The sequence below is a fragment of the Choloepus didactylus genome, chromosome 1 (genome assembly GCF_015220235.1).
Source record: "Choloepus didactylus isolate mChoDid1 chromosome 1, mChoDid1.pri, whole genome shotgun sequence".
Classification (NCBI taxonomy): domain Eukaryota; kingdom Metazoa; phylum Chordata; class Mammalia; order Pilosa; family Megalonychidae; genus Choloepus; species Choloepus didactylus.
Window position 1 is genome coordinate 108,592,969 of NC_051307.1, and position 23,574 is coordinate 108,616,542.

Below are 23,574 nucleotides of genomic sequence, written 5' to 3' on the forward strand. Positions count from 1 at the left end.
CTGGGTCTCTCTCTGTGTGTCCTTCAGATACAACTCTGTGCTGAACAGCTGCTGCCTGAGGCCTGACCTGGCCATTCTTCCCAACAGTGACCTGACCGAGGTACTGGCCTTCTGTCCCTGGTGGAGCAGTGTGTTTAGCAGAGAGGGCTCTGGGAGGTGGGTGGCCGGGCTGTGCCACTCCCAGGAGTGCATGAATGCTTAGGAGGTGAACCTGCACAGGCAATTTTGCTTTCACTGGGACTTCAAGTTAGGAAAGCATTTGTTCCTTAGGGCAGGGATATTAACACTACCTGTTTTAAGCATATAAGTATTGCATATGTCATGGGAATTTTAAATACCCATTGTTGACTCAGAGTTAGTATTTTTTTACTCTGTTCATTTTTAAAACCACAAGATCAAGCATGTGCATGTTGAGCTTCTTCCCTAAATTTCATTCGGCCTGCCTCCTTACTCAAATAATCTGTGGTGGGCCCTTTGCCACCAGAAAGAGGCCTTACAACAATGCCATCTCTCTTTGGTTCTCTGCCTGGAGCACTTTCCACAAGCGTCACTTTGGAACCAGTTTGTACTCTCCAGTGTTGAAACTTGTCTCTTATGAGCTGCCCTGGAGGTCTCCGGGGCTGGCACTTTTATTTAGCTGACTTCAGTTAAATCCCTCAAACCAAATTTGTTGAATGCTTTAATTAGGTTCAAGGTTCTCAAATCTTTGTCCCCAGGTTGGCAGCAGCATCACCCAGAACTTGTTAGAAATACAAATTCCTAGGCCCCACCCCAGACCTACTGAATCAGAAACTCTTCAAGTGGGGCCCAACAGTCTGTTTTAACAAGCCCTGCAGAGAATTCTGACTCACACTCAAATTTGGAAACCTCTGAATTAATTGAATAATCTTTGAGGACGAATTTGTTGGTTGGTTTTTAAGTGCAAAATGAGTTACCATTTGACAATTGATCTCTTACTTTATTGGTTTAGTAAACATTCATCAGGTGCTGGCTCCGTATGCCAGAAACTGCTTGGTTCTGGGAATGAATATAAAGAAATAGGACAATAATCTACACCATCACAGAGCTTACAGTCCAGAGGATGAGACACCCAAACAAATTGGTACAAAATAATGTGATGAAAAAGTGGCCCTTTCATTTTGATGTTAGTGGAGAAGAGATTGGGGGAGGCTTCACGGTGGACATGATGCCAGAACAGAGCAGACACAGCCCAGGAAAAGGCATGACAGTAGTTGTATGTGTTCCATAACGTATACATAACTACACATGGCTTAGATCCCAGGATGTGGAGGTGGGTCGTACAGTGGAGGCTGGGCGCTGCTGGGGAGGCCAAGTGGCTGCTGAGTTTGGGTGTTTCCTTTCCATCCTTTAGGAGATAAAAGTCTCTTGAAGGGTTTCAAGCAAGGGTTGGGACGTGGTCAACTTTGTATTTGTGGAAGATCTTTCTGCTGTGTGGAAAATGGATTGGAGGAGGGCACCAGAGGGTAGTGGCAAGGCCACATGTTGATTGATTTGTAATCAGATGGCAGTGGGGGGGGAGGAGTCTGGGCATGGGCCCTTGAAGGGTCATAATGGCAGCTCATCCAGGTAGAAAAGTCAAGAAAGGGGGCTGGTTTGGGTGGGAGAGGGGAGAGATGTCCGGTGTTACCACCAAGCACTGTTCTGGGCATGAGCTGGGGGCCTCTCTGTGCTTTCTGGGATCCTGTAGATTGGCGAGCGGGGAGCCAACCTGAGTGGTGGGCAGCGCCAGAGGATCAGCCTGGCCCGGGCCTTATACAGCGACAGGAGCATCTACATCCTTGATGACCCCCTCAGTGCCTTAGACGCCCACGTGGGCAACCACATCTTCAACAGTGCTATCCAGAAGCACCTCAAGTCCAAGACGGTTCTGTTTGTTACCCACCAGTTGCAGGTACGCTGCTTTCTGCCCCAGGCTGCCCCTTGCAGCTTGGGTAATCAGAACAGGAAGATGGGCTTGGTGCAGGTACCTTCTTCGGGCTCCTAGCGATTTCTGGAAGCAGGAGTTTCATTTCCTCAGCAAATAGTCTCTGGCTCATTGTCCCAGTGAAGCGCACTGTCCCAGTGTGCCAGGTGGCCATCTGAATCAGAGCCCCTTAGAGCGTATTAGCTTCTGCATATAAAGCAGCAAGTAAATGAGATAGTTTGGAAAACACTATGTTAACTTCTATATGCAAATGGGAAACTGTTTTGAGAAGACGGTCTATTTCATGACAAGCAGCCTCTTTGGAGAGCGGCTCAAGAATGCTGCCATCTGCTTTGCATATGTTGTCAAGTTTGAGGGGCTAACACCTGTACTGCCACAGAAAGTCTGTGATTACATGCACTTGTTAGTGCAGCGAAAGCATGTGGAGTTTGATGTGAGGCCTGTGTGGCTCCATCAGCAGATTGTTATCAAAAAACTGGAGAAACTGCTCTTTGAACTAACATCACAAGGCCCAATATTCTAAAGCAGAGTTTCTCAGTCTTGGCACTTTTGACATTTTGGGCTGGATAACTCTGTTGGGGGCCGGGAAGGGGTAGCCCTCGGCATTGTAGGGTGATGAGTGGCTTCCCTGGCCTCTACCCGCTCAATGTCAGCAGCACCCCCTGTTCCCAGTTGTGACAATCAAAAATGTCTCCACATATTGCCAGATGTCCCCTGGGAGGCTGAACTGCCCTGCTGGAAAACCACTGAACTAAGGAGTAGGTATTTGAGTGTATTTGCACAAATATCAACAGTGTCAAAGTCCCCACCTTTGTCTCCAGTACCTGGTCGATTGTGATGAAGTGATCTTCGTGAAAGAGGGCTGTATTACAGAAAGAGGTACCCACGAGGAACTGATGAATTTAAATGGTGATTATGCCACCATTTTCAATAACCTGTTGCTGGGAGAGACACCCCCGGTTGAGGTAAGGTTCCTGTTATGTTTGTGTCTTCTTTCCAAGCAAGGGGCCCACAACTGTAGTGAGTGGTGGAGGGTCTCAGCTGAGCTCAGTATCTACATCTTCTTGGCAGGGGCCCATTTTCTGGTGACTGGCCCGCTGGCTTAGTTTAGTTTAGTTAGGTTTAGTTTAGTTTAGCAGCATGGTGGGGTTGATGAGCCGAGAACTTCCTAATATGGCAACGACGGGGAGAAAGCTATGGGCCCAGTGAGGAGTGGAGAGGATGTTACTGTTGTTCAGTCATAGCTGGGTGTCATAAACTCCAGTGTTCCTGATTGAAGCATTCTGAAGCTCTTTTTTTTTTTTTTTTTTTTTAATAAGGAAATAAGGTGCTAGGGAAGGGAAATTAAATATTTCCTGTACATTTGAGAATAGTCCGTGGTATCTTAGTTGCTGACTAGGCACTAACCATTAATACCTACCATGTCCCAGTTGCTGGATTAGGTACTTCTTAATTATCATCTTATTTAGTCATTTTAACAGAGCTGCATAGAAAAATATGGCTACACTTTTACAGACTAGGAAACTGAAGCTTAGAAAAGTTGAGTGAATCTTAGAAAAGTTCCCAATAAGGGCAATTTGACCCCAAAGCTCCCTTTCTGCTGTGCTGCCCTGCCCTGCCTCCTATAGCAGTGCAGGAAGAGGGAAGCATTCCACAGCTGTAGCCTGGGTCCGAGTTAGGCACAGTACAAGGGCAAACTGAGTCAGAGCTAGCCAAAAAGGTTGTGTCTCCTCCCAGCCATCCTGCTCTCTCATTTTCCTCCTTATTCTGTGATAAGGAGTCCTAGGGCCTAGGCGTGCACTCAGCCTGGGCTACCGGGTCGTTTTGACATCGAAAAGGGATGGAAGCAGAAAGTTATTGGGACCTTTCCTGGGAGTCTTATTTCAAGCTTTGGGTTTCATCCTGTTTGATTTTGGTACAACTTACTTTACATGACTGATGGATTTTAGGCCTTTAGATGCAACTCAACTATTCCAGGTGTCATCAGTGACTTCTGTGGGCTCCCCTGAACTAGACTGGATTTTATGATCTCCTTGTGGCTCTCAGGGAACTGTGAACTCCAGATGATTTCCTCATTACTGTAGTCATGGAGGGAAATGTGAATGAGATGGAGAGAAACTGAAATATGAAATATCCAGGGAGCAAAAGAATACTAAGAGTCGGTGTGTTGTAGCAGAGGGACCAGATTTTAAGTATGTCACTTAACTTTTACTCTGCTTCAGTTTCCTTGTCTTAAAATTGGGGATGGTATCTCCTCTTAGAGTTGTTAAATTAAATGAGATAGTATGTAATGTTCTTACAGATCAACACATGGTAAATTTCCCCTTAGTGTATTTATTTGTGCACTGCAGTAAATAATTTAAATGTTAGAGCCCTTTCATGTGTTCCAGATGTGACTCTATTTTATAAAGTCTACTTGGAAAGCCAAATGGGGGCATGAGGCCAGCTTGTGAAATAAAGTTAAATGTAGTGAACCGTATTAAGAGAATTTCCTTTATAAAGATGTAAGCAGGAATGTGGAAAGAGCGCATCAGTCATGTCTATTATCTCAGAATGGTTAAGTCCTATTATGGGTAGTTGTCATTGCTTGGCCCTGAGTAGGTTATAGCCACGAATGAGCCATCGTCTCTGCCTCAGAGGGGCTCATGGTCTTCTAGGGAAGACTGATGCTCTCACAGGTGGACTGTAACATCAGGCCACACACATAGCCATGTCTATAATGGAGGTCCTGACAAAGTGCCATGGGAGGGCCAGGGAGGGGTGAATCCAAGTCACCTCGTGGAGGATGTAAGATTTGAATCCGTCTGAATGGGAACAGCTGTGACTGAGATTGGGATGCAAGGCGCGGCACCCCAAGTGGAGGAGCAAGCGTGCACAAAGGTACAGGAGTGGGAAATTGAAGTGTGGTGTGGGGAATGGTGTGAAATCCAAAGTCAGAGCCATGGATAACAGTGGATGGGGAAGAAACCTGCAGGGTCAGACTGGGGCCAGAAAGTGGCGATCCTGCAAAGGCAGGCTGAGAAGTTTGATTTAGTGATGTGAGGGATCAGAGATGGGTGGAGTGGAATAACCTGCCCTAAGGCTGTGACAAGTTGGAGTGGAGAAGAATGGAATAAAGGACACTGTGTTTGGAGTTTAGAAGTTTTCAGCAACTTTAGGGGAGCAATATCAATGGAATAACAGGGTAGGAACCCAGATCTCAAAGATTTAGTGAGGAAGTAGAAGACGTGAGTATAGGGTGGCCCTTTTAAGAAGCCAGACGAATCTCTTTTTAATAAAAGCTGCAGCCCCTTAGATGGTTCTCTTATATTTCCTGTGGACATTTGCCTGGATGATCGTGTCATGACTGGAGACACTTTTTTTAAAAATCATTATTAGGTTAATTCCAAAAAGGAAACCAGTGGTTCACAGAAGAAATCACAAGACAAGGGTCCTAAAACAGGATCAGTAAAGAAGGAGAAGGTGGTGAAGCCAGAGGAAGGTAATGGTTTTATTTTGAGATTGTGGATTTGTTATTTAAAGTGGATCGGAAATTATGCCCTATCATAACTCATGTTGTTTGATAGCATTGTGTATTCTAGAGTGCCTGGCTTGGAACAAGATTCTTCCGTAATACTGGGAGACTGTGAGGCACCTTCTGTTTGTTTGAACAGACCAGGGAAATAAGAATGAACTTTAATCTATGCCCTCTCTTTACTAAGCAGGGTGGGGTTAGGCATGTATGATCACAGCTGAGTCATCCTGAGTAAGAAAAAGTGGATGGTGGGTAAAGATATGCCTTTCCCTGCTATGACTCATTTGTGCTCTTTGAAAGTCAGTCCCAGCCAAAGCAGGTGTTCAGCCCCACACCCTCCAGCCCCATCTGCAGTAGCTCCTGCGTCAGAAGCAAACACTCACCAGTCTTTCACAAGGAGAGTGTTGCCAGGACCAAAGTGAAGAGTTCCAGCCAGGGTTGGCCCTACTTGACTCTCCCTTTCAGTTGATAAAACGGAAACAAATCTTGGGAGCTAGAGAAGCTATTTGAAATACCTTGGGCATTTTCACCTAGGTGAATTTTTTGTTAATTAAATTCAGTTTTATTGAAATATATTCACATACCTTACTATCATCCATGGTGTACAATCAGCTGTTCACAGTACCATCATATAGTTATGCATTCATCACCCCAATCTATTTTTAACATTTTCCTTATATCAGAAAGAATCAGAATAAGAATACAAAATAAAAGTAAAAAAGAACACCCAAATCATCCCCCCCCCCATCCCACCCTATTTTTCATTCAGTTTTTGTCCCCATTGTTCTACTCATCCATCCATACCCTGGATAAAGGGAGTGTAATCCACAAGACTTTCACAATCACACTGTCACCCCTTGTAATCTACATTGTTATACAATTGTCTTCAAGAGTCCAGGCTACTGGACTGGAGTTTGATAGTTTTAGGTATTTACTTCTAGCTTTTCCAATACATTAAAACCTAAAAGGTGTTGTCTGTATAGTGCATAAGAATGTCCATCAGAGTGATCTCCCAACTCTATTTGGAATCTCTTAGCCACTGAAGCTTTATTTCGTTTCATTTTGCATCCCCCTTTTAGTCAAGAAGATATTCTCAATCCCATGGTGGCAGGTCCAGATTCATCCCCAGGAGTCATAGCCTGCATTGCCAGGGAGATTTACACCTCTGGGAGTCAGCTCCCATGTACGGGGGAGGGCAGTGAGTTCACCTACTGAGGTGGCTTAGTTAGAGAGAGAGGGCCACATCCGAGCAACAAAGAGGCACTCAGGGGGAGACTCTTAGGCACAATTATGTGCAAGCTTAGCCTCTCCTTTGCAGTAACGAGCTTCATAAGGGCAAGTCCTATGATAGAAGGCTCAGCACATCACACTGCCAGTCCTCAATGTTTGCGACAGCATCAGCATCAGTCTGTCACCTAGGTGAATTTTAACTTGTATATCCGTTTACAAAGAGAAGAAGAAGAACATGGTGGTGTTTAAAAGGCTGTTGAAAGCCCTCTTTTTGTTGAGTCACCTCCTCACCTGACTCGGGGCTTCTCCTGGATGTCCACTGCTTTGGAGGTGGGGTGTTTTCCCTCCTTGTTCTTAACACTGCAAGCAGACGTTTGGTGTCAGCAGCAGGCCATTCTGAGTTCCCATTCCCTGCCTCTTTTCCTTCCTTTAATTAATTTTAAAAAAAAACAAGTTTTGAGATTTTTAATTCAGGTATGCTTTGTGTTTTCACACAAAACGCAAGCATAGCACAGACGGCTGAGACACACTAACCCAGATGCTCACAACTTTTAACGTGTTTCAGGGGACACGTGGCTTATTCCAAGGTTATCCACAGTATTTGTGAGGGAGAGGTAAAAGCCCCCTGTACTGCTGTTTCTCTGTATTCTCGTATCAGTACCAATCACCTGGCCACCCAAGGGAGACCCTAGGAGATGATAGCCTTGAATCCTTCCTCTCCTTCCCCAGCCAGCCATTCACCATGTCCTACTGAACTCACCTCCTGAATATTTCTCTAATCCATTCCCTGAACTCCATCCCCATTGCCACGACCCTGTTTCAGGCCTTTAACATCTCACACATCAAGTGTTGCAGCTGCCTCCTTTTAAATCTGTCCTCCACCCAGAGAGCTGAGAGATCTAGTTAAAAGCAGGAGACCGACAACTCACTTTATTGCATGAAGCCTTTTGGTGGCCTCCCACTTTCAAAGCAATGTTTTCAAATCTTTTTCCTTCTATGGCACACATAGAAAATGCTAATATTTGTGTGGGACTTTAGGATAAATGGAAGAGGCTACTCTGTGGCAGACTACCTCATGTAACAGTACTGAGGGAGTCAAATCTTGACATACCTACTGTCACCCATTCTCTTGAGAAGTTCTGGTCTGGAAGGGAAAGTTCACTGCCTCTATCATCTGACCCCCAGCCTTATATCTTACCATTCTCCACACTTACATAATACTCCAGCAGTGCTGAACTGCCATGGTGGTCTGTTTTCCTACTGCTATGCCTGTGTTCCTCTTATTTCCTCTGCCTATTGTTTCCCTACCTGGTCGACTCGGGCTTACCTTTCATGATGTGGTAGACTCCACAGAGTCTTCCCTGAAACCTCCCACCAGCAACCTCACACCTCCCCCAAGTAGGTTAGGTGTACCTTCTGTGTGTTCCCAGGCTGCCCTGCATATAGCACTGTCATTGCATTTAGCACATTCTGTCATAATTATGTGTTTATTCGTCTGTCTGACCTACCAGACTCAGAGCTCCTCAAGAGCAGGGACATGGTCTCAAATCTCTTTACCACCCCAGGGTCTCATCCTGCACCTGGTTCATAGTAGATGCTCAGTAAATGTTAAATGGATGAACACATGATCTAATAAAGAGGAAATAATTCTAATCTAGAACCCTGTGCAACTATAGGCTCTCTATTCTGCTGCTCTGTAGGTGACGTAGTTTGGGGAGAGTAGCTTTTCCTTCTGAGCTTGTGTGTCTTTTTTTCTCCCTAGGGCGGCTGATGCAAGTGGAAGAGAAGGGGCAGGGTTCCGTGCCCTGGTCGGTCTATGGCGTCTACATCAAGGCCGCTGGTGGCCCCCTGGCATTCCTCGTCATTATGTCTCTCTTCATGCTGAACGTGGGCAGCACTGCCTTCAGCACCTGGTGGTTGAGTTACTGGATCAAGCAAGGAAGTGGGGTAAGGTTCCTCATTCACATTCTAAGAATGTGACCATCTCTCCATGTTCGCTGGCTGTTCTCAGGGAAACTGCTTTAGTTTTTAATTTAAAGGGTCGTTGACTAAGGATTACCCAGGATGAAAAACATGAGTCCCTATTGTAGCTTTATAAGACAGAAAAACCCCTGAGCAGCTCACAGGACAGTAGAGCTTCTGGTTAGCAGGGCATCTGCAGGCTGGCTGTCGTCATCCAGTAGAAAAGAGAGAAGGGCTGGGCAAAGCTGGCCTTGGGTTAGCCACAACCAGGTCCCAGAGCCCTTATCCTGACCCCTCCCCTGGAGCTGAGAATGGCCCTGAGCAGGGGCTCTTGGCGGTGCTCGGGGGCCTGGCCTCACAGAGCCTTGCCTCCAAACAGAACACCACAGTGACTCAAGGAAACAAGACCTTCGTGAGCGACAGCATGAAGGACAATCCTCACATGCAGTACTATGCCAGCATCTACGCTCTTTCCATGGCGGTCATGCTGATCCTGAAAGCCATTCGAGGAGTCGTCTTTGTCAAGGTACATGGCAGTGGCCTCTGCACCTCCTATCCCTGGTGACTGCATGGCTCCTCTCGGGTTTACTCTGAGTGGGGGAGCGCCCTTGAAGCAGGACGGCCCTTGCAGAAATGACTCGTGTCCCATGAGTCTTGGCCTTCTCTTAGTCCATGAGCCTCAGGCCATCTGCCCCTCCCCTGCAAAGTCCTGACCTGGGAGGATGGGATCTGAGCCTGCCCTGAGTCCCAGGATCTCTGGGCCCTCATGTCTTTGTAATTCACTCCTTAGGGCACATTGAGAGCCTCCTCCCGGCTCCATGACGAGCTTTTCCGAAAGATCCTTCGAAGCCCTATGAAGTTTTTTGACACTACCCCCACAGGGAGGATTCTCAACAGGTTTTCCAAAGACTTGGATGAAGGTATTTGTCACTGATCCTTTCTGTTACACGCTAGACCTCACCATCCTCTCTAGCTTTCCCAGTTGAGTGCCCAAATATGCAGATTTATGTATTCTTGGCATCTGAGAGCACAGTGGCTGCTGGTTTTTCACACTAGGAACGTTTTAGTTATTGGCATTTTCTCCATGTTTCAACTCGTATTTAGGCTAAGGTCCCATTTGATTTTTCACCTTTCATTTAAGTTCCTATTCAGTCTTACTTGGCCTGAAAACAAGTTGAGTTAGCATAAAGCCTTTGGAGAAGGGCCTCCGGGATTCGAGAGCACATGCTTACTATAAGGTAGTGCATTGGTTCCTGGAGACCCACAACCTCTGGCAGGTTTTGTGGATTCAGTATGTGCACAGGCTGTGCAAGGCACCAGAACTTAAATACTCCACATAGCCCAAAATAATAGTGATACTACCAGATGTTGATTGAGGGCTGACTGTGCCGTGGGTAGAGGGCTGAATGTTTCACATGCATTATCCTGATCCTCACCGTAGCCCTACATGGTGGGTATTGTCTTTTACCCATTGACTACATGAGAAAGCCGGTGCCTAGAGAGGTTAACTTACCCAAGATCACACAGCTATTAGGTAAAAAAGCTAGAAGTCGAGCCCAGGCCTTTTTGGCTCCAAAGCTAATGTTTTGAACTCCTGCACTCTGCTGCCTCCTATAGGAGTTTGTTTCTGACATTGTTAGGCCAGTGCAAAGCCCTGGTCAGAGGTAACGAGTGACCAAAGCCATTATTGGTTGGCAGAACATGCTCCCATTTCTGATAAACACACACACACACACAAAATGAAAAAAAGCCTGAAAGAAAAAAATGTTATCAGCCTGTCTGGGATTTGCATGCAAATAACTCCAGCCAAAAAAGAGAAGGTTGGGAAGATAGCTAAAAGGAGATGAAAAAATTTTGATAACTGCTAGAGGTTTTATACTCTTCTTTCGACTTTTGTCTATGTTTAAAAATTTCCATGATGAAAAATTTCTTAAATGCTATCAGCAGTTCATTGGGATCAGTTTGCATATAGATTATTATTATTTTCTTATTTATATATTATTTTTCAGGTGTTTTAGAATGAGTAGCATATGCATATGTTACCTTGCAAAAAGGAAAAAAAAAATGTTTAAAGGGAGTGGGCAGGATAGTGAACCAAAAAAGAGGGTTGGGGGAGCAAGAGCACATAAATATTCTTGAGACAAGGAAAATGAAAGCAACCAAGTTTCCAGATTTTTCTTTGATCAGACCATCCAAAAGACCAAATAACAGTCTTCAGATAAAGACTCCTGTAGAGCTTCTTTTGTTTTTCTTCCATTTTTGGTTCTGTTTTCCTTATTTGTGGACCCCAACAATCTGACACTTGTTCCCGTGTGGTCTCCCCAGTCGACGTGCGCCTGCCGTTCCAGGCCGAGATGTTCATCCAGAATGTCATCCTGGTGTTCTTCTGTGTTGGAATGATCGCAGGAGTCTTCCCTTGGTTCCTTGTGGCAGTGGGGCCCCTCGTCATCCTCTTTTCTGTCTTGCACATCGTCTCCAGGTAATTAGGAAGTTTTCACATCTGCCTGGGCAGAGGATGAAGCCAGAGTTGCAAGTCAACCCCTCTGATGCAACCCATTCTCTCTCCAGGGTCCTGATCCGAGAGCTGAAACGTCTGGACAATATCTCTCAGTCACCTTTCATCTCCCACATCACGTCCAGCATACAGGGCCTTGCCACTATCCATGCCTACAATAAAGGGCAGGAATTTCTGCAAAGGTGAGTGCTGATGAGGACCAGAGGGCTCGAGGTGGAGCCAGCATCCCAGGCATTTAACAAGAGTCTTGAGTCCCTTCACAGTCAGAGTTTGAGATTCTGAAGCTCATTATTAAGGGTATTAGTGATTTCATAGAAAGTCTCTGATTAAAATTCATTCGCTTAGTAAGCTCCCTTCAGAGCAGTTAGGACAAAATTCAGGCTTGGAGTTTATTGGCTTTTGGTCCTGAATAGCTATATTTGATGGAGTTTTGCTCTTTTTAGAATTGTAAAAGGTAGTTATTGACATTACATTGGTATTTTATTTAGCCATTGATTATTGTTTATTTGCATAATTTATGTTACATGGTAGTCACTGTGGAGATTATGAATTAACGAGAGATTGGAAATAACCTAAATGTCTTCGGTGAGGACTGGTTAAATAGGCTGTGGTGTACCCATACAGTGGAAAAATTATGTGGCCCTGAAAAAGAAAGGCAGCTGTGTGGGTACTGATATGGAACAATATCCAAGACTTATTAAAGAGCTAAGTATAGATGCATGGGTGTGGCATGCTACCTTTTACACTATGTGTTTGTAGGCATAACCTTCAGATTATCTCTGAACAGATACACAGTAAATCGGCTACCAGTTACCTTTGGAAAGGGGAACTGGGTAGTGGAGGATGGGTGGGAGAGAGACTGACTTTTTTTTTTTTTTTTAATCATCATTTTATTGAGATATATTCACATACCACGCAGTCATACAAAACAAATTGTACTTTCGATTGTTTACAGTACCATTACATAGTTGTACATTCATCACCTAAATCAATCCCTGACACCTTCATTAGCACAGACACAAAAATAACAAGAATAATAATTAGAGTGAAAAAGAGCAATTGAAGTAAAAAAAAACACTAGGTACCTTTGTCTGTTTGTTTGCTTTCCCTACTTTTCTACACATCCATCCATAAACTAGACAAAGTGGAGTTTGGTCCTTATGGCATTCCCAATCCCACTGTCACCCCTCATAAGCTACATTTTTATACAACTGTCTTCGAGATTCATGGGTTCTGGGTTGTAGTTTAATAGTTTCAGGTATCCACCACCAGCTACCCCAATTCTTTAGAACCTAAAAAAGGTTGTCTAAAGTGTGCGTAAGAGTGCCCACCAGAGTGATCTCTCGGCTCGTTTTGGAATCTCTCTGCCACTGAAGCTTATTTCATTTCCTTTCACATCCCCCTTTTGGTCAAGAAGATGTTCTCCATCCCACGATGCCGGGTCTACATTCCTCCCCGGGAGTCATATTCCACGTTGCCAGGGAGATTCACTTCCCTGGGTGTCTGATCCCACGTAGGGGGGAGGGCAGTGATTTCACCTTTCAAGTTGGCTTAGCCAGAGAGAGAGGGCCACATCTGAGCAACAAAGAGGCATTCAGGAGGAGACTCTTAGGCACAAATACAGGGAGGCCTAGCCTCTCCTTTGCAGCAACCGTCTTCCCAAGGGTAAAACTTATGGTAGAGGGCTCAACCCATCAAACCACCAGTCCCCTATGTCTGTGGTCATGTTAGCAACCATGGAGGTGGGGTAGGCGAATACCCTTGCATTCTCCACAGGCTCCTCAAGGGGGCACTACATCTTTTTTTTTTTTTTCCTTGTTTGTCTTTTTTCTTTTCTTTTTTTTTTTTTTAACTTTCCCTTCTTTTTTCAAATCAACTGTATGAAAAAAAAAGTTAAAAAGAAAACAAACATACAATAAAAGAACATTTCAAAGAGACCATAGCAAGGGAGTAAGAAAAAGACAACTAACCTAAGATAACTGCTTAACTTCCAACATGTTCCTACTTTACCCCAAGAAAGTTACATACTATAGCAACATTTCAGTGAACTTGTTCCTACTACATCCATCAGAAATTAACAGACCATAGTCATTTCTGGGCATCCACAGAACGTTAAATAGCTTATCTGTTCTTCTTGGATTATTGTTCCCCCTTCCTTAATTGCTCTCTACTGCTAGTTCCCCTACATTCTACATTATAAACCATTTGTTTTACATTTTTCAAAGTTCACATTAGTGGTAGCATATAATATTTCTCTTTTTGTGCCTGGCTTATTTCGCTCAGCATTATGTCTTCAAGGTTCATCCATGTTGTCATATGTTTCACCAGATCGTTCCTTCTTACTGCCGCGTAGTATTCCATCGTGTGTATATACCACATTTTATTTATCCACTCATCTGTTGAAGGACATTTGGGTTGTTTCCATCTCTTGGCAATTGTGAATAATGCTGCTATGAACATTGGCGTGCAGATATCTGTTCGTGTCACTGCTTTCCGATCTTCCGGGTATATACCGAGAAGTGCAATCGCTGGATCGAATGGTAGCTCTATCTCTAGTTTTCTAAGGAACTGCCAGACTGACTTCCAGAGTGGCTGAACCATTATACAGTCCCACCAACAATGAATAAGAGTTCCAATTTCTCCACATCCCCTCCAGCATTTGTAGTTTCCTGTTTGTTTAATGGCAGCCATTCTAACCGGTGTTAGATGGTATCTCATTGTGGTCTTAGTTTGCATCTCTCTAATAGCTAGTGAAGCTGAACATTTTTTCATGTGTTTCTTGGCCATTTGTATTTCCTCTTCAGAGAACTGTCTTTTCATATCTTTTGCCCATTTTATAATTGGGCTGTCTGTACTATTGTCATTGAGTTGTAGGATTTCTTTGTATATGCAAGATATCAGTCTTTTGTCAGATACATGGTTTCCAAAAATTTTTTCCCATTGAGTTGGCTGCCTCTTTACCTTTTTGAGAAATTCCTTTGAGGTGCAGAAACTTCTAAGTTTGAGGAGTTCCCATTTATCTATTTTCTCTTTTGTTGCTTGTGCTTTGGGTGTAAAGTCTAGGAAGTGGCCTCCTAATACAAGGTCTTGAAGATGTTTTCCTACATTATCTTCTAGGAGTTTTATGGTACTTTCTTTTATATTGAGATCTTTGGTCCATTTTGAGTTAATTTTTGTGTAGGGGGTGAGGTAGGGGTCCTCTTTCATTCTTTTGGATATGGATATCCAACTCTCCCAGCCCCATTTGTTGAAAAGACCATTATGGCTCAGTTCGGTGACTTTGGGGGCCTTATCAAAGATCAGTCGGCCATAGATCTGAGGGTCTATCTCTGAATTCTCAATTCGATTCCATTGATCTATATGTCTATCTTTGTGCCAGTACCATGCTGTTTTGGCAACTGTGGCTTTATAATAAGCTTCAAAGTCAGGGAGTGTAAGTCCTCCCACTTCGTTTTTCTTTTTTAGAGTGTCTTTAGCAATTCGAGGCATCTTCCCTTTCCAAATAAATTTGATAACTAGCTTTTCCAAGTCTGCAAAGTAGGTTGTTGGAATTTTGATTGGGATTGCATTGAATCTGTAGATGAGTTTGGGTAGAATTGACATCTTAATGACATTTAGCCTTCCTATCCATGAACATGGAATATTTTTCCATCTTTTAAGGTCCCCTTCTATTTCTTTTAGTAGAGTTATGTAGTTTTCTTTGTATAGGTCTTTTACATCTTTGGTTAAGTTTATTCCTAGGTACTTGATTTTTTTAGTTGCTATTGAAAATGGTATCTTTTTCTTGAGTGTCTCTTCAGTTTGTTCATTTCTAGCATATAGAAACATTACTGACTTATGTGCATTAATCTTGTATCCCGCTACTTTGCTAAATTTGTTTATTAGCTCTAGTAGGTGTATTGTTGATTTCTCAGGGTTTTCTAGATATAAGATCATATCATCTGCAAACAATGACAGTTTTACTTCTTCTTTTCCAATTTGGATGCCTTTTATTTCTTTGTCTTGCCGGATTGCCCTGGCTAGCACTTCCAGCACAATGTTGAATAACAGTGGTGACAGCGGGCATCCTTGTCTTGTTCCTGATCTTAGAGGGAAGGCTTTCAGTCTCTCACCATTGAGTACTATGCTGGCTGTGGGTTTTTCATATATGCTCTTTATCATGTTGAGGAAGTTTCCTTCAATTCCTACCTTTTGAAGTGTTTTTATCAAAAACGGATGTTGGATTTTGTCAAATGCTTTTTCAGCATCTATTGAGATGATCAATTGATTTTTCCCTTTCGAGTTTTTAATGTGTTGTAATACATTGATTGTTTTTCTTATGTTGAACCATCCTTGCATGCCTGGAATGAACCCCACTTGGTCATGGTGTATGATATTTTTAATGTGTCTTTGGATTCGATTTGCAAGTATTTTGTTGAGGATTTTTGCATCTATATTCATTAGGGAGATTGGCCGGTAGTTTTCCTTTTTTGTAGCATCTTTGCCTGGTTTTGGTATTAGATTGATGTTAGCTTCATAAAATGAGTTAGGTAGTGTTCCATTTTCTTCAATGTTTTGAAAGAGTTTGAGTAAGATTGGTGTCAGTTCTTTCTGGAAAGTTTGGTAGAATTCCCCTGTGAAGCCATCTGGCCCTGGGCATTTATTTGTGGGAAGATTTTTGATGACTGATTGGATCTCTTTGCTTGTGATGGGTTGGTTGAGGTCTTCTATTTCTTCTCTGGTCAGTCTAGGTTGTTCATATGTTTCCAGGAATTTGTCCATTTCTTCTACATTATCCAGTTTGTTGCCATACAGTTGTTCATAATATCCTCTTATAATTTTTTTAATTTCTTCAGGATCTGCAGTTATGTCACCTTTTTCATTCATTATTTTGTTTATATGGGTCTTCTCTCTTTTTGATTTTGTCAGTCTAGCTAGGGGCTTGTCAATCTTGTTGATCTTCTCAAAGAACCAACTTTTGGTGATATTTATCCTTTCTATTGTTTTTTTGTTCTCTATGTCATTTATTTCTGCTTTAATCCTTGTTATTTCTTTTCTTGTACTTGGTTTAGGATTTGTTTGCTGTTCATTTTCTAGCTTCTTCAGTTGATCCATTAGTTCTTTGATTTTGGCTCTTTCTTCCTTTTTAATATATGCGTTTAGTGCTATAAATTTCCCCCTTAGCACTGCTTTTGCTGCATCCCATAGGTTTTGGTATGTTGTGTTCTCATTTTCATTCGTCTCTATATATTTAGCAATTTCTCTTGCTATTTCTTCTTTAACCCACTGATTGTTTAGGAGTGTGTTGTTTAACCTCCAGGTATTTGTGAATTTTCTAAGTCTCTGATGGTTATTGACTTCTAATTGTATTCCATTGTGGTCAGAGAATGTGCTTTGAATAATTTCAATCTTTTTACATTTATTGAGGCTTGTTTTATGTCCCAGCATATGATCTATTCTGGAGAAAGTTCCGTGAGCACTAGAAAAGTATGTGTATCCTGTTGATTTGGGATGTAATGTCCTGTAGATGTCTGTTAAATCTAATTCATTTATCAGATTGTTTAGGTTTTCAATTTCCTTATTGGTCTTCTGTCTGGTTGATCTATCTATAGGAGAGAGTGATGTGTTGAAGTCTCCCACAATTATTGTGGAAACATCAATTGCTTCCTTTAGTTTTGCCAATGTTTCTCTCATGTATTTTGTGGCACCTTGATTGGGTGCATAGACATTTATGATTGTTATTTCTTCTTGCTGAATTGCCCCTTTTATTAGTATGTAGTGGCCTTCTTTGTCTCTCAAAACATCCCTGCATTTGAAGTCTATTTTATCTGAGATTAATATTGCTACACCTGCTTTCTTTTGGCTGTAGCTTGCATGAAATATTTTTTTCCATCCTTTCACTTTCAGTTTCTTTGTGTCCCTGTGTCTAAGATGAGTCTCTTGTATGCAACATATTGATGGTTCATTTTTTTTGATCCATTCTGCGAATCTATATCTTTTAATTGGGGAGTTTAATCCATTTACATTCAACGTTAAAACCGTGAAGGCATTTCTTGAATCGGCCATCTTATCCTGTGGATTATGTTTGCCATATTTTTCCCTCTCTCTATTAATATCCTTTATTGTACCCATACCGAATCTCTTTAGTACTGAACCTTTCTCCAAGTCTCTCTGTCCTGTCTTTGTTTCTCTGTCTGTAGGGCTCCCTTGAGTATCTCCAGTAGGGCAGGTCTCTTGTTAGCAAATTCTCTCAGCATTTCTTTGTCTGTGAAAAATTTAAGCTCTCCCTCAAATTTGAAGGAGAGCTTTGCTGGATAAAGTATTCTTGGCTGGAAATTCCTCTCACTCAGAATTTTAAATATATCGTGCCACTGCCTTCTTGCCTCCATGGTGGCTGCTGAGTAGTCACTACTTAGTCTTATGCTGTTTCCTTTGTATGTGGTGAATTGCTTTTCTCTTGCTGCTTTCAGAACTTGCTCCTTCTCTTCTATGTTTGACAGTGTGATCAGTATATGTCTCGGAGTGGGTTTTTTTGGATTTATTCTATTTGGAGTTCGCTGAGCATTTATGATTTGTGTATTTATGTTGTTTAGAAGATTTGGGAAGTTTTCCCCAACAATTTCTTTGAATACTCTTCCTAGACCTTTACCCTTTTCTTCCCCTTCTGGGACACCAATGAGTCTTATATTCGGACGTTTCATATTATCTATCATATCCCTGAGGTCCATTTCGAGTTTTTCAATTTTTTTCCCCATTCTTTCTTTTATGCTTTCATTTTCCATTCTGTCATCTTCCAGGTCACTGATTCGTTGTTCAACTTCCTCTAGTCTTGTACTATGAGTGTCCAGAATCTTTTTAATTTGGTCAACAGTTTCTTTAATTTCCATAAGATCATCCATTTTTTTATTTAGTCTTGCAATGTCTTCTTTATGCTCTTCTAGGGTCTTCTTGATTTCCTTCATATCCCGTACTAGGGTCTCATTGTTCATCTTTAGTTCTTTGAGTAGCTGCTCTAGGTGTGTCTCTTCTGGTCTTTTGATTTGGGTGCTTGGGCTTGGGTTATCCATATCGTCTGGTTTTTTCATATGCTTTATAATTTTCTGTTGTTTTTGGCCTCGTGGCATTTGCTGACCTTGATAGGGTTCTTTTAGGGTTTGTAGACCAGTTGAAGTCCTTATCTCTAATTTATCAGATCTACAGCTTCGTGGAGTATACTTTCTCTAACTAACCAGCAGGTGGCGTCCACGAGCCACCTGTTCTCCACAAGCCAGATCTCCCCTGCTTAGCCTTTTTGGTGAGTGGGGGAGTGAGTCTTGTGGGGCCCAATTGGTGTCCCAAGCTTGCGTGTGTAGTTGGTGTTGCCTGCCCTGTATGTGGGGCGTGTTTCTGGGCAGTCGGGGAGGGGGGGTGGCCCTAACAATCAAATCTCCCTGATGATCCTAGAGTTTTAAAGCTACTGCAATAGTCTAATCCTTCAGTTCAGTCCTGCCACAGTTTGTCTCTGCCACTGACCCACAAGTCTTTGGTATTGGCGTATGGCTCCTGAGACTTGCAAGTGGGCCCCTCTTCCAGGCTGTGCACCCCAGGTCCTCTGTTGAGGGATGACTGTGCTATGTCACAGGTGAGTGCCGTCCCCCCAGGGCAGTTCTGGGCTGCTGTGCTGTGTTGGGAGGCTCCCAGTCTGCTCAAATGATGGCTGAATGGGGCTCTGTTAATTCACACTACTCCCCCTTCCCAGCTCTGGGACATTCAGCTGAGGTTGCAGGGAAGGCTAATGTCCACGCCCAGTTTTGTGGTGTGTGCCTGTTATTTGAAGCACTTCCGTCACACTGGGTTGTCTGGGGCAGCTCTGGGCTATGGGGCTGGCGATGGGCAGGAGTGTTTCCTGTCCACCAGGATGGTGGCTGTGAGCGGACACCCCCCTTTTCTTGGGAAGTTGTGTTGTTTAGTGAATTTTCTCAGCCACTGGATTATTGCCTTTTGTCTCAGAGCTCTCTTAGTTCTGCTCTTGACTTGACGTGCCCAAATTTCAATTCTTTGAAGCTTTCTGTATTGAGCTTCTTAGAGTAATTGTTTTAGAAAAAGCAAAAAGGATTTAAAAAAAAAAAAAAAAAAAAAACGGCCCTCCTCAGAGATCTAATGGGTTATTGAAATGCTAATAGACAAAGCAACCAGGGCCATTAAGGAAAGGTGTCCAGGGCCGAGAGATCAGCCTTGCTTCGGGATTTGCATATGCGCCTCAAGGCCTGATCTCCGCCCTTCCCCTTTCTGTGTTCACCAGAACTCCAAAAATCCTCTGCTTTTATTTTGGAGTTTTTCGTGTTGTTTTTTTTCTATGCCTGTCTCCTCTCTGCTGGGCTGGCTGCTCTCAGAGTCTCTGGTGTCTGGCCTCAGTCTGTCTATGGTTGGAGTTTGAATCAGTAGAATGAGTTTCCGATAAGAGCAGCCACTGCAATTCTCCCTTCTCCTTCCTGGAGCTGACAGCCCCTCCTCCCCCGGGACTGAGCCTGGCAGGGAGGGGCGCGGGTCCCCTGGCCGCAAAAACTTACAGATTTCGCTGATCTCAGCAGTTCCACGTTTTCATGAGTGTTGTATGAAGTATGCCCAAAGACAGATTGCTCTGTGGTGTCCAGTCCACGCAGTTCCTGACTTTTTACCTACTTTCCTCCCGGCCGTCAGCCATGCAGCTTTTCGAGACTGACTTTTCATGGTAAAATCTCTGTACCTTTAAAATGTTCTATCCTGTGCATATATTATCGATTACAAAGTTAATTTTTAAAGAAAATTTAGAGTTAAAAGGCAAGAAAAATTATTTTTATAGAGAATGTTAAATGACTCAGGACAATACATCCTAACTTTAAGTGAAAAAAAGTAAAATACTGTGTCTGTACATGTGTGTATATACATAACAGCAAATGTATGTGCATTGGGGTAAACATGCTAGAGGAAAGGAAGCAGAATATTAAGTCTGGTTTTAACTAGGTGGTGAGATTACTGGAATTTTGCATTTTCCTCTTTTTTATTGCATCCTCTAAATTTCTGTAACGAGCACATGTTTTATTGGGGATGGGGTGGGGTTTAAAGGAAAGAACATTTGCTTGACAAGACTTCCTGCTCTGGAGTTATAGCTGTGCGCCACACCCTGAACCTTCAGGTGGGGTCTGGTCTGTTTTCTAGGACCCTTAGTGACAGTGTGTTGTCTGAACCTCATTTGCTGTGGTTTAGCTCACTGCTCCTGGTTCCTTATTCCTTGCTTTGGGAAGGAAGTGCCATTTGACCCAACAGTTGTGTGGCAAGAGACAGTTTGAGCTTTTCCTTATTCAGTCCAAGAGTTTCTTTTTTTCTGGTCTAGGCCCATTTCTGCTGTTCCCTTACATAAGCTCTCTTTCTTTGAGAAAATGACCTCTGACCTCTAAGACATTTTTCTAAAGCTTAGCACAAACTTCCTTGTTTGATCTCCTTTCCCATGCTTTCCCTATACTATTAAAGTGGGTTTTTTCCCCCTAATATATTTAATCTGTTTTTTGTTTTTTGTTTTTGTTTTTTGAAAAGGTAACACTAGGAAACCCTGTATGTGTGAGAATATCTGCCCTCCTGAAGTTTCCATGTCAGTCTCCCCGTTATAAACAGGAAGTACTTAAATATTTCCCATCCATTCTTTAATCCACCACAGCTTTGATGACAGCCATGACCAGAGTCGTGTGGTACTTTCTTTGCCCATTACGTGTCTGTCTTCCTCACAGGTACCAGGAGCTCTTGGATAACAACCAAGCTCCTTTCTTCTTATTCACGTGTGCGATGAGGTGGCTGGCTGTGCGGCTGGATCTGATCAGCATTGCCCTGATCACCACCACTGGGCTGATGATTGTTCTCCTGCACGGGCAGATTCCCCCGGCCTATGCGGGTCTCGCCATCTCTTATGCTGTCCAGGTCAGTATCTGGGATGGGGGCATCATTTTTGCTCATTTTTAGTCCATCCTGTGTTCACCTAGAAGAGGCGTGATTAGGGGCTCCACCCAAGCCATTGTCTGTCCTCTGAATCCTTGAAGATTCCTCTAGTCTGATTTGGCACCAACAATCTAGATTTGACCGGAGCAGTTAGGGATGGGAGAGAGGTAGGGATTGGGATCTAGGAGAAAGGGATTTCACCATGTTGCATGTGTTTGAATAACAGGTGCTATTTTCTTCATAAATAAGCATGATTTTGACAAATTGCTTATTTGTATATTTCTGTATTCACCACCCTCCCCGGTCTCTTCCTAGTCTTACAAGAAATACTGTCCTCAGTATGTTCCTTATATGCATTTTATTTTCCCAACACTGTTATATATGTAAACACTTCTGGTCCCTAGGGATGGCTGAAGGTCTTTATGTAGCTCAAAGAATAATATGTGTTTTTAAAGAATCTATATTTTAGAGACATAAACTGAAATATTTATGGATGAAATGATAGGATATCTGGGATTTGCTTTCAAATAACATAGGAGGAGGAAATAGGTTAGGGAGATAGCTGAAACAGTATTGGGTATAAGTTGTTAATTTTTTCAGATGGGTGACTAACACATTTGGGGTTCATTATACTACTCTTTCTACTCTTACATGTGTTTGACATTTTTCCATATTGGTAAGACAAAATTAAATAAGTTGCCAGAGAACCCCAGAGACATGTGTCTTCACAGATACCCAAAGATATCTGTCCACATTCTGCACTTACTTAATTATTAGTTGGGAAAGACTTTGCATTATATATATTCTGTTTCAGAGTCCTAAGTCTGGGGTGCACAGAGCCTCTGCATTGACTTTTACCCAATCTCCTATATCCTATTTGACTTTCATGGTAGCATTCTCACTAGTTGCTCGCAGGTTGCTCTCTCCATTTGTTGTGACTGCCACAGCAGGTACAGGTATGAAGCCCAGGGGTTATTTAACCACAGATATGTGTTATTGGAAATATAAAGATGCATAGAAAGCCTTCGAAGACAGAAAAGTTAGTGTCTACAATATCACGATGCCTCCTGCGTTTGTTGATAATAGCTATTGATTGGGGGTTTTTTGGTTTTAACATGCTAAGAGAATGAGCCAGTCCCTGAAACCAGCTGCTGCACATCCCCTGTGGTCCCCAAGATGAAAGAAGCTGTCTAGCATGGGTGTGGTGGGTATTGATAATGAATTCTTTCTTGGATTTCTGCTTTCCATTATCAGTTAACAGGACTGTTCCAGTTTACGGTTAGATTGGCTTCCGAGACAGAAGCGCGATTCACCTCTGTGGAAAGGATTGACCACTATATTAAGGTCAGACTGCCTGCCATCCCTTGACTGCTGTCTCACCCTTCCTGGAGTGGTTTTTACCCTTTTCAGTGCCTCAGATGGATGTATAAGGAGACTTGTTTTCTCTGTCATATCTCATCCTGCTTGAGAGGGCCAGCAGTCTCTTGAGCATGTGTGGGATGGAGAATAGAGTATAAGAGTTTCTAAAGATATCTGTAAACTGTGTCCAGTTGGGAGGATCTTAGTTCATTTGAGGGTGACATTTTTCTTATAGTGTTTAAAACCATGTATTGTTTTAATTTGTAGTTGAGTTCACTTATTCTTCATCAGAATCCACTCCTGAACTTCAGGCAAAGACGCAAACATGGGCCTCATCTCTGGAGATTGCAGCACAATAGGATGGGACCCAGGCTTCTGTAGTTCTAAAAACTCCCTAGCTACTTCTAAACTGCATTCGTAATTTAGAAACCAATTAATTTCGTTGATACTGAGATTATCTAGTTTTTCCCGCCTTCCCCCAGGAACCCCCTGTAGTCTTACCGGGGGCACAGTGTCTTGCTCATGTCCTAGTTGGAACTCTGAAAATAAATTTCTGTAGAAAGCAGCAGAGTCATGAATAGTTAGGATTCTCAAATTCAACTCACTTCTCAGGAGTTACCTATTTTGTGAAGTCTCCTGAGACTACCAGTATTTGTAATACTGTTTACGTGGGAGTAATACATTCCAAATTCCAAATAATTAACTCATAAACATAGTTTTAAAAAAACTACTCTTTCATTTGAGAACTGAGTATATGTAAACTGCATTTTCTAGCAGAGACCTACTTCACTGAAAGCTGTTTTGACCACAAGCCTCATTAGTCATAGGATATTTTTTATATAAGGTATGTATATTCACATACCTTACAGTCATCCACAGTGTACAATCACCCATTCACAGCACCATCATATAGTTGTGCATTCATCACCAGAATCAACTTTTGAACATTTTTCTTACTCCAAAAAAAAACTAAATAAATAAATAAATAAAAACTAAATAAATAAAAATGAAAGTAAAAAAAGAACACCCAAAACATTCCATCGCCCCCCCCATCCCACCCTATTCTTCATTTAGTTTTTGTCCCCACTTTTCTACTCATCCATCCATACACTGGATAAAGGG

The 23,574-nt window shown here is 42.7% G+C and overlaps 1 protein-coding gene across 6 annotated transcripts in view; it reads left to right on the forward strand.

Moving 5' to 3' along the window:
• ABCC5 (ATP binding cassette subfamily C member 5) overlaps positions 1-23,574 on the forward strand; it is a 112,152-nt gene that overhangs the window by 62,077 nt on the left and 26,501 nt on the right. For all 6 annotated transcript variants that reach the window (XM_037839529.1, XM_037839521.1, XM_037839527.1 and 3 more), the window contains 11 exons: positions 28-100; positions 1,709-1,912; positions 2,767-2,910; positions 5,324-5,426; positions 8,452-8,636; positions 9,031-9,177; positions 9,442-9,571; positions 10,977-11,130; positions 11,220-11,348; positions 20,889-21,075; positions 22,348-22,437. In XM_037839529.1, coding sequence (XP_037695457.1) covers positions 28-100; positions 1,709-1,912; positions 2,767-2,910; positions 5,324-5,426; positions 8,452-8,636; positions 9,031-9,177; positions 9,442-9,571; positions 10,977-11,130; positions 11,220-11,348; positions 20,889-21,075; positions 22,348-22,437 — 1,546 coding nt within the window. The remainder of the gene's footprint in view (positions 1-27; positions 101-1,708; positions 1,913-2,766; positions 2,911-5,323; positions 5,427-8,451; positions 8,637-9,030; positions 9,178-9,441; positions 9,572-10,976; positions 11,131-11,219; positions 11,349-20,888; positions 21,076-22,347; positions 22,438-23,574) is intronic.